Source organism: Mirounga leonina, unplaced genomic scaffold (genome assembly GCF_011800145.1).
Source record: "Mirounga leonina isolate KUSES-001 unplaced genomic scaffold, KU_Mleo_1.0 Mir_92, whole genome shotgun sequence".
NCBI classification, from domain to species: Eukaryota; Metazoa; Chordata; class Mammalia; order Carnivora; family Phocidae; genus Mirounga; species Mirounga leonina.
Window position 1 is genome coordinate 8,169,601 of NW_023270852.1, and position 11,415 is coordinate 8,181,015.

The following is an 11,415-nucleotide window of genomic DNA, read 5'->3' on the forward strand; positions in this document are numbered from 1 at the left end:
ACATAAAATAAAAAATTTTAAAAAAGGCAAAGGAAAAAGTCACACGGGAGAAAAATATTAAAAAAAAACCTAATTAAAACATTTCTGCAAACTAGGAAAAGAACTACCTTTAAGTTTTCTTTAAAGAAAGAAACATGGGTATTTCATGGGAGAATCTAAGTCCACAGATAGGAGTTCAATCTCTTCATAGTGAACCAAGAACCAGAGGCCCATAAAAGGTTAAGTGTTTTGCCCAAGGTCATCCAGCACATCTGTAGCGGTGGTGATGAGCTCTGTATCCTTTCCACTATCCCGCTCCACACTATCTTCACTCACTGAAAAATATTTTAATTGGAGACACTGTGCCATCTCCAGGGTCTTCCTCAATTACCTGCAGAGGATGACCCGCACCAGGAAGACCGGTCAGCGCTCCCCCAACTCTGACTCAGAGGCCAGCCGCCCTGAATAGGATTGTAGCGCCGCAATTCCCCACCTTCTGGAGTCCGGGCGGAGGAGGCTACTAGGGCGGTTCTTTGGCCAACTCCACACCTTCCGGAGCCTGGCCCGGCCCGGCCCGGCCCGCCCAGCCGCGCCGCTGGGCCCAGGTCCTGCGCCTGTAGGACGTGCCGCCCTCTCAAGCGATCCCTGGGGCTTCGGCTCCCTCCAGCCTCAGGGGTCTGGCAACGAACGGCTCCGGCCTCGCAGGGGTCGCTGGAGGCTCCCGTCTGAGATCCCCGGTTTGCTGGGCGTCTCTCTGGGCGAGAGCGCTTCCCAGGGCACCGGCGGCCCACAGCCCCCGCTGCTTCTGCGCCCGAGAAAGAGCCTCGCGCCTCAAAGCTCTGCGGGGCCGAAGCTGCCCGGCCAGTGGCGCCCCCTTCGTTTTCCCCGCGGGAGTGTCCGCCGGGCAGGCGCCGGCACAGCGCCCCCTCCCCGCCCTGCGCACCAGGAACCGTTTCCGGGGCGGATGCTTTTTGTAGCTGACCCCGCGCGGCCGGTGACGCCAAGGCCCAGACGGAAGTGCGGGCGGAGGAGCCCGAGCCGGAGCCGGAGCCGGAGCCGGATCCCGAGCCTGAGCCCCCGCCGGGAGCAGGTCTCGGGGGCTCCGGGCTGTGGGAGCCGCTGGGCCTGGCAGCGATGGCGACCCTGTGGGGAGGCTTCCTTCGGCTTGGCTCCTTGCTCAGCCTGTCCTGCCTGGCGCTCTCAGTGCTGCTGCTGGTGCAGCTGTCAGACGCCGCCAAGGTGAGTCCGCCCAGCCTTCGCTCCAGACAGGAGCTCCTCCCCTGCCCCGGCCTTGCGGAAACTGAGTCGGCCAGCCTGCTCCCCACCCCATTCCTCTTCCAGCCCTGCCGGCCGGACCCCTAGCTTCACAGCTCTTGCAGCATCCCCACCCAACACCCTACTGCCTGACAGCACTCTCGCCCTCCAGCCCGGACAGTCTGACAGCCACTGCCCCCACGGCCACCCGTAGCCCTGACACTACGCCCCTCTTTCCCGCCTGATACCCCGCCCCCGTCGCCAGCTCCACCCATCACAGTGCCCACAGCCTGGACAGCAACTCGTCCACCTCCTAGACATTTCCCTTCCCAGCCCCGACAGCACCCACCTCAAACTTTATAACCTTTCCAACTCTGAGAGCCTTTAACTTTCCACCCTTAAGCTCCTTAAGTCTACCGCCGCCCTCCACCTGTCTCACAGCCAGCCTTCTTCCTGCCCCGCCCCCATTCCCTAAACCAAAATTACGAGAAGCCTCCAGCCGGCGGAAATCTTCCCGGTTAGGAACTAACTCATTTTAACTCATCCCTGAACTAGTTCCCTTCCCAGTGTAGGAACTTGCCTCTCCTGGCAGCCTTCCTTGCCAGTGGGACCTACACAGTCTCACCAGCCTAATATCCTGACCTAACTCCCTCCAGGATCTCTTGGCCCCTTTTTTGCCTTCTTTCTTCCTGACATTTTAGTGGGGAAGGAAGGGTCCAAACTACAAGGGAGGTAAAGTTGTAGCCTTCTCCCCTGCTCCACTTCTTGGCCCATATAGCCTCCTCATGCTACTCTTTAGTCCCCTTCATGCTCCTACCCTCCACACCTGCTCTGCCCCCGTACACACTTGTGCTTCCTCCTTGATGAGCTAGTTCCTTACTGGGGAAAACAGAAGGAATTCACATTAATATGATGGGAAAACAGAATGAAATTGCATCTTTTAAAGGTAGGAGCTTTAATCTAGAATATCTTTAAATACAGGGGCTGGGAAAGACAGATTAAATGCAGACAGATCAGGGAGTTTTGATCGGGAGTTCTTTTTGAAATCTTTCCTACCTCCCACCAGAAATAGGAACAAAAGCAAGTCTCCTGTCTTTCAAAACATTGCTGACATCCTCTGCATATCTCCTGTCATCACTTGAAGAGTGTATTGTAATGATGTGTTTATCTGTCAGTCTCCATTACTAGGGTGTGTCCTCATTACTGGCAGGAACCATGTCTTACACTTATCTGAATCCACTTCATTGAGCACAAGGTCCAGCACTGAGCAAATGCTCACTAAGTGGCTGCCGAATTGTCAACAGCTCTGCCAGACATAGCACTATATATAGGAGCAGTGGGCCTTGTCCTCTGGGAACTAATGAGCCACTTGCCTTCTCAGATAAATCCCCTTTGCTGATGAAGCTTCTCCTATTCCCTGTACTCATATATTTAGTCACCTCTTTCTCCATCTCTTGAAACTTGCTTTATCAGTAGTTATCCTCTCTGTCTACCAGGGATTAGAAGCAAAGTTTCCTGGGAAGTATAGACCAAACTGATCTCAGCTAGACTCCAGCTACTTCCCTTGTATATTTCCTTTCTAAATATAGCTGAGTGTCTCTAAAATTTTCACCCCTTCTGTAGAGCTCTGGTCTGACCCCCTTTATCCATATTAGCACCATTCTACCAAAGGGTCGAAGGATGGTGTTTAGAAGAATTGTGACTTGATTTGTGAGTAATTTTTAGTTTGATTCTTCCCCATCCTTTTGTAATTGGATTCTTATTTGCAGGCACAGTTTTCTGTCTACTGTGTCTTTTTACTGGCAGGTAGATGGTGGTAATATTAGCACAGTTGGACTGTCATGTGACCTATAAATGTGATTAATAAATCACAGATCACCTACAGGTATTATTTCAAAATAATTTTATGTAATATATAATGATTCATTAGCATTACCAAAAAAGAAACTATGACCTTTAAAAACTTTTATCTCTCAAAACGAATAGTTTTAGAATATTTGGCAGGGGATGCTTAGCAAAATGTATATGGTGCAGTTTTTAAAAAATATTGATGCTAAACTGTTAACAAGCTATACTAAGTTTCCATTTTGGTTACAGAATTTCGAGGATGTCCGATGTAAATGTATCTGTCCTCCCTATAAAGATAATTCTGGGCATATTTATAATAAGAACATATCCCAAAAAGATTGGTAAGTATTTTAGATTACTGAATTACCTGTCAGAGTTCTTTTTGTGGTTGTCACTGTTAGCCCAGAATGTTCATCCAATGTATTGTTTCCTTTTTAAATACAGTTGACTCTTGAACAATGTAGGGCTTAGGTGTGCTGACCCTGGCACAGTCAAAAATCTGCATATAACTTTTGACTCCCCCAAAACTTAACTGCTAATAGCCTACTGTTGACCAGAAGCCTTACCAATAAAACAGTTGATTCACACACATTTTATATGTTAAATGTATTATATACTGTATTCTTAGAATAAAGTAAACTAGAGAAAAGAAAATGTTATTAAGACAATCATAGGAAAGAGAAAATACATCTGCCATACTGTACTGTATCTATTGAAAAAAATTTGCATACAAGTGGACCCATGCAGTTTAACCCGTTGTTCAAGGGTCACCTGTATTTCTTTTTAAGTGTGTCAAGCTCCACTTCTATTTGAAAAAGTGAGAGTAAGGCCCTGAGTGTGTGATGTAAATGTAAAGGAATATAGCCAAAACACTAAGCCCCAAGTAGGGAGGGTTTTATAAGGGACAGAGCTGAGTTTGTGGCACCTACACTGCCCATAGCTACCTTCCTGTGGCCTCTTAAATTTTGTCTCTCTTGCTTTTCAGTGGAAGGTAAGCAAGCCTCATTTATCTGGGTTATAATTTTCACAGCTTGTAGGTTTTGATGATATATTGCCAAATACAGGAGACTATGTTTAAAAGTGTCAAAAGGCTCAGGAAGGAATGGGAATGGGCCACGTATATCCTAGTTTTCCCTGTTGGTGTGCCGTGGATATAGGTATATCAAGAAGTTGCTCCCTCAGCTCTTGGAGTATCAGGCAGGCCTGTGATGACTGGGATCTTGACTCACTAGTCACCAGCAGTCTTCTCTATTTATGGATCTTACAAATGATAGCTTTTCTACATATAGCATAAAAGATTGGGAAGCAGTTGTTTTGTAGCAGGATGGATGGGCTCCTTCTCATGAATTGTGATGTTTTATGGTTTGTAAACATGGTAGAATATTGCTGGGATAGGCATATAAGAAGAATAGCTCCAAATGCTAGGAACTTTCACATGTACCTGATTTCCCTGCTAAATAGCCAGCAAAACTTTGAAAGCAAAATTAAATTCATTTGGTTACAATATTTCAAGTTGACTTTGAAAAAGAAAAGGCAGCCTTTGAGCATGTTTCTTTTTTCTTTTCTTTTTTCTTTTTTTTTTTTTTGAGCATGTTTCTTTTTTTCTGATGCCATTGTCTGTTCTTCCCATGGTATACATTTAGATTCAATCTGATATTTGATAAGTGTATTCTTGAAAACGTCTTCTGAACTTTTGTGCTCCACTTTAAATTGTCTCATACTACAAAGTGATTTAGCTATATTATAGATTGTATACCATCAAGTTACTTTTATGATACAAGAAAGCTCAAATAAGTTTTTAAGTTATTCCTATACATTTTCCAAATACACTAAGTGCTTAAAATTAGTTTAATTTATTATCAGTAATAGAATGTAATGCCTATTATTTGAGTGGCAGGTGAACTCACTGTTCAAGTGTTTAGCACTAATCTTTTCACTGACTTTTTATAATTCCAGGTTCAGACAGAACCATATGCCATTCACTCTGGTTTTTGGTCCAAATAGGGAGCTTTGAAAAGAAATAGTTGAAAACAAGGCTTGTTTGCGATTTTTCTTCCCCCTCTCCCGTGCTTCCTTCCTGCAGCTCAGCCTTTTACTGGAGATAGATTCTCAGCTGTTAACTTGTTTTAGAAGGGTAAGCAGGTTATGATTAATTAGGATGTTATGACTTTACAAAGCCTCCAATATCTATTTGGTCCTAGATACAGTTTTACCTTCTGGCTTCCATTTTGTCCCATTGTTAGCTTTAATTCTTTATTGACTTACGCTGTCTGACAGAAAAGTTTGAGTTCTCTAGTTTGTGTTTGAGGTGTGATGTTAGCTGATAATATCCTTGTTTTGGCACTAGGGGGAGGTGTTGCCTAGTTCCCAGGGTGGTTGAGTTCTGTGTCTAAGTTCTGTGTTTTTGGCTAGCTGGCCAGACCAACCTTCCTCTCCCACCCTGCACAACTTTTGCACAGCACTCAATATCTCCTTGTTATTAAACTGTATCTGTACTTAAACAGAAACACTCAGTACTCAACACTTAGCTCCCCAAGTAATTCCTAGGTATTGTTATGAAGGCTTCTGGAGGTGAATTGGGAAACAGGGAGATAAGTCTTATTTTCCTGAGGTTCAGAGAGCTACAGGGGAGCCAACCTAGGCGGTAGGAACCCTGGGTTCTGGTCCTTTTACCTTCTAATCTACTCTGTGACCTTGTACAGGTGACCTCTCTGAAAGTATATTGGCCTGGATGACCTCTGTGATTGAGTGGGATTTAATTTCCTCTGCCCATTTTATGCCTGCATCCAGCTGGATACATTACTGGTTTTCTTATATGTTTGCAACAGATAACACAAACTTGTATGGTGTGAGTTGTGGGACCTTACCATACCACCAGTTGAGGCTTATTTTTTTGTTAGTATTGTTGTTAAAATTAAATTACCTGTTAGGGATAACTAATTGAATTTTTATCATTTATGCCATTTTGGGTTTTCTCTCATTCCACGGCTCAGAAGGACTGGAACACAAAAAAGTAGATTTTGCTGGGCAGAGGGAAAGATGTAGCCTAGAGCACTGGGTGCCCCCAAGAAAGGTGGGTGGAATGAGACAGGATGCTATCAGTTCTTCAGACAGCCAGAAGTGCCTGAGGAAGAGATGACAAAAGAAAATTGCCCAGCAGTTGACAGGATAGGAGAGTTTTGCCTACATTTGCTGAAGGAGAACAGAGTAGTAGGCTCTTAATAGTTGGGGAGAGTCATAATTTAATTATTTCCTAGAATTGACAGATTTCTGGGGAAAGATTTTTTTGATGGAATATCTTTTTTCATAAGCCATAAATAAGTGGCCTAGAAAATGGGGAAAAAATAAAGAACATCCAACAACAAAAACATTTAGCCTTTTATTATTTTTTATATACTTCTTCTGGATAATCAGTTTTCAATTTTAAATATTTCTGTTGTCATAATCCTATTTCTTCATGTTTTCAATAGACTTTTACTCATTTAGAAAGGTAGTTGTTTCTTTTCTTTTTTTTTTTTTTTTGAAAAGTAATTGTTTCTTACTGCACCTTTGAGTGCTCAGTTTCCAGAGTTTCAGAATTTAGCAGCTGTTCAGTGTGATTAGCCATTCATATACCACTCTGTGGCAGTTAGGATTGATGTTAATTCATAAAAGAGATAATCTCATATTTGAACAATGCCCCAAGATACTTTAAATCATTTAAAGCAATTTTTTTTCTTGGTAAATGAACAAGTCTAAATATAACTTGATGTGCTAAGTAGTTTTTGATCCCATCTGAGACTTTTCAGGTGCATTTTTAACTGTTAACAGCAGCAGTTTTGAGAATAGCTACTGCATATGTGTCTTTATGGTTCTTAGACTATTAAATCTCACCCAATTGCTAATACTGAGAGAGCAAATGATTTCATTTCCCTTATTATTTGTTCCTTGAATTCTTAAGTTCAGTGATTATTCTGGATCTCAGGAAAGTTTTGATCAGTATAAGTAGAAAATCCAGGTAGGCTGAAGCAATATTTTATCCTTGTTTTTTCAGCGATTGCCTTCATGTTGTGGATCCCATGCCTGTGCGTGGGCCTGATGTAGAAGCATACTGTCTACGCTGTGAATGCAAATACGAGGAAAGAAGCTCTGTTACGATCAAGGTAAAAAAAAAATTTTTTTTCATCTCTTCTGCTTCTGGAATAGTTTTTGATGGTATCTAGACAAGAAAGAAAATTTTGGACATCTGAATTCTATTTCATTCACTCAACCACTGTTCTTCCCTCCCCTCCCCATCATCCACTACCCCCTTCCTTCCTCATCCCCAGTACCAGCCCCAGAGGAACAGTGGGTCTGTTTCTGCCTGCCTTATTGAGATGCTTTGTGGATTACTTAGGACATGTTACATAGGTGTGATATGTGAAATGGCACAAAAATGCCCTGTGTGAAATTCGCATATCCTGAAATATATCCCAGCTTTTCTGTGGACCATGTATGTCAGAAGCTAGTGAGAGTACAGCATGACTAGGTGCTTTTCTTCCTGCCCTCTCAACCCTTAGGGAAAAAAATAGACTATTCTAGAAATATCACTTCTGGATTCTAAGATTTCCTTTATTTTTTATAGGAAATAGGATGTAGATCACTCTCATCACCATTTGGACCTCTAATGAGTTCAGTTACTTAATTATGGTGGCTAACAGTTCTTCTCCCCAGTTTTTTTATATGGAGCTTCCCATTCATTCCCCCCTCCCCCAGGAAAAGCCCTCATGGAGAATCTGGGGTGGTCAGCTGTAACAGTTACAAAGATTTCTGTGGGAGAGTTCCTGCTCCAGCAGGGTGCTGTCCTGTAGAAAAATCCTCACTGTACTTCTTTATTTTTCAGCTAAGTTTTTGATGTGTAATTTCAGACCCTAAAAGTCACTCATTGTAAGTGTACAATTGAATAAATTTTAGGAAATTTAAAACAATTTTTAAAAATTTAGTGTTAAAAACATTTCCATCACCCCAAAAAGATCCCTCATGCCCATTTACAGTGAATCTCGTTCCCTCCCCTAGCCTTAGACAATCACTATTCTGCTTTGTGTCTCTACAAATCTGAATATTTCATATAAATAGAATCATACAACATGTGGTCTTCTGTGACTGGTTCCTTTCGGTTAGCATAATGTTTTTGAGGTTTATCCATGTTGTAACAAGTTATCAGTATTTAATTCCTTTCTATTACTGAATATCATTTTATTGTATGAATATAACATATTTTCATTATCCATTCATCAGTTGATAGACATTTGGGTTATTTCCAGATTTTTACTATTATGAATAATGCTATCATAAATATCTGGGCACATGTCTTTGTGTCGATATATGTTTTCCTGTCAGGTAGATTCCTTAGACAGGTAAGTTTATTTTAACTTTTTAAGAGACTGCCGACTGTTTTCCAAAATGGTTGTCCCATTTTACATTCCCACCAGCGATGTGTGAGGGTTCAGTTTTGCCACATCCTTGCTATCATTTGGTACTAATTATAGCCATCCTAGAGGTGGTGGGAGAAGGGTGTCACACTGTACTTTTTGACAGCATATGGATTAAGATCTCAGGAAAATCACTGGCCTGAAATGTATTTTTATATATCTAAATTAATCTAAAAGAGTATTCTGTGGAAATTCATCTGAATTAAATTTTTTGTTAGGGTTCCTTTAAATTGTCTAAGCACGTGCTGCTGAATCTAGGACACTGTATTCAGGTAAAAAAAGAAAACTGGTGTGTGAGCAGTGGTGACAAATGATTTGCAGTAGGTGAAGTTGGAGTTTTGAAGACTCATAATAAGATCCCAAAGACAAAATGCTTTCTTTTCTCTTTTTCTTTAAATAAGATTTTGGTGAAAAGTTGAGTTTGTTTACGTTGGAATCTGGTTTGTATAGGAATCCTATATGCTTAGCAGAAAAATCAGTCTTCACTGTGGCTTCACTCTTATTACACAAAATTCTGATTTCTTGGCTTGAATAGAGATGTAACTTACTTTCAACTTCCTTTAGGTTACCATTATAATTTATCTCTCCATTTTGGGCCTTCTACTTCTATACATGGTTTACCTTACTCTGGTTGAGCCCATACTGAAGAGACGCCTGTTTGGACACTCACAATTGATACAGAGCGATGACGATGTTGGGGTAAGTACTTGGCATGCCCCAGCTGGTGTATGGCCAGTCTCTGTCATCACCTGATATAAAGAGCAAGTGAAAAATAGTTGCAGATAGATGTTCATGTGCTGGAGCAGATCCTCAACTAGAGAAGCTAAGGACTGTTTTAATTTAGTATATGTCTCTTCATGAAGAAATTGCTCTGGATAGCCATCAATATGGTGGTCTAAATTGATCGTTGGTGACTATACTGTACAAGGCTTTGCCCTTTAGTATCAAGGACACAATGTTCATTGCCTTTCCCTGTTTAAACTCAGAAAAGCTTCTGAGATAGATTTCTCCCCAAGCTCCTGCCTGAATACCATTCCTGTCAACATGACCAAATATATAGAAGGCAAAGAGGCTTAAGTGAAGGGAAGCATGAAGACAGTGTTCTTTTCTTAATGAAGTGCAGCTTGATAACCTGCTGATGTTTTAGATTTCTTTTCTCCTCCTTCTTAAAAAATCTGATTTTTAGAGAAAAACAAAACCATCATTCCCGCTTCTCTTCCTGTCTTAAAAACACATTTCTATTTATACATATAGTTGGTATAATCAGTGTATAAATTATTTTGTGGTCTCCTTTTTGTATTAACATTACTTCTTTAAAAAATGTCTGGTAATTAAAAAAAAAGATGTCTGGTAATTGACATAGTCCACAAACTTGTTATTCAGTATAGTTTAGAATTATATTGTTTTGTCATTAACCTGTTTGGGCCTATTTTCAAATTTTCTACTATTTTAGTATTCTATATATAATTATTTTTAGAAATTACTTTTTATTTTGGATTACTTTATTGGCCTACGTTCCTTAAAATGGATAAAATTCAATAGAGTTTCAAGAACCGATTCCGAAAGCTAAAGCCAGGGTGAACCCTTGCTAACTATAGTCAGAAGTCCTTTTACCCTGGAATGGCTTGTGGACCTGTTGATAAAAGATGGGAAGAGGGAATCCTGACTGGATGGCTGGAGTTATTACTACAAACAGAGCCTGCTTTTTGATCAATACATTGTTATTGTATGACTATCAATTATGAATAGTCAACTTATTTGGGCAAGATTTCATTTATGTTTTGTCAAGAACTTTCATAGAAACACCTCTGTTTGCCTCTTTTTTCCTTCCTTATTAGTTCAACCAACACGTAATGAGTAACTTTTCTGTATCAGGTCCTCTGCTAGGTACTAGGAATAGAGAGATGAATAAAATAAACAGACATGTAAAAGAAATGACTAATTATAGTATGTTTCCACCTTTTATTTTTAATCATGTAAGAAATACCTATTCATTTTTGAAAAGTATCAGGAGGGAATTATTGATAGGCTGGGAGAAAGGTCAAGACTAGAGATCTGATGTGGTCAAAAACCAGGCATATGGGGCTAATGAGGAAAGAGAGCTAGAAGGACAGGAGGTTGTGTACCAGAAGCATTAGAGTCTCTAGTACTGTTCCCATGTTACTTTTCATTCACATATGACAAACCGGGGGAGTGGGAAAGGGAGAAGCGGGCTTCCCCGTGGAGCAGGGAGCCTGACGCAGGGCTCGATCCCCGGTCCCTGGGATCACGACCTGAGCCGAAAGCAGACGCTTAACAACTGAGCCACCCAAGCGCCCCTGTAAAGGATATAGTTTAAGTCAGACTTTCTATCTATCCATGTGCCTATTAAGAAATAGTTTATGGGGGGGCGCCTGGGTGGCTCAGTCCTTAAGCGTCCCGCTCCGCGGGAAGCCTGCTTCTCCCTCTCTCCCACTCCCCCTGCTTGTGTTTCCTGTCTCGCTCTGTCTCTCTCTGTCAAATAAATAAATAAATAATCTTAAAAAAAACAAAACAAACCTTATCCTTTACAGTATTAAATATTTGGTTCCTGATTTTAGAAATAAACAATATTAATGTAATGCACATAGAACATAAAAGAAATGGATGCACAAATATGTAGATGAAAACATGTAGGAAAGGCATTTGATTGGTGGGGTCATGTGCTTAATAACCATTTTGTTCACCAGTGATAGATTCTGTGCATATATTAACTGAAAACATTATCTCTGAGGGTCCTGGCTGACTCTTGAATATCAGTTGAATTAATTCTGGGCAGAGAGGTTTCCTAACCTCTGGCTGTGAATTTATGGTAACAACTCTGTACAAAAAAAAGTTAAATTTAAATTCCTACAATTGTTGCTTA

General features: G+C 41.3%; 1 protein-coding gene across 4 annotated transcripts in view; it reads left to right on the top strand.

Annotated features, from left to right (window-relative positions):
* The first annotated feature begins 972 nt into the window (after nt 1–972).
* LOC118003887 (transmembrane protein 9B) overlaps nt 973–11,415 on the top strand; it is a 22,228-nt gene continuing 11,785 nt past the window's right edge. The window contains exons 1-4 of one of the 4 annotated variants that reach the window (XM_034994976.1): nt 973–1,218; nt 3,331–3,422; nt 7,115–7,223; nt 9,096–9,230. In XM_034994976.1, the coding sequence (XP_034850867.1) occupies nt 1,114–1,218; nt 3,331–3,422; nt 7,115–7,223; nt 9,096–9,230 (441 nt within the window). In that variant the 5' untranslated portion in view covers nt 973–1,113. The remainder of the gene's footprint in view (nt 1,219–3,330; nt 3,423–7,114; nt 7,224–9,095; nt 9,231–11,415) is intronic. The other 3 variants (XM_034994974.1, XM_034994973.1, XM_034994975.1) reach the window with 3 other exon arrangements.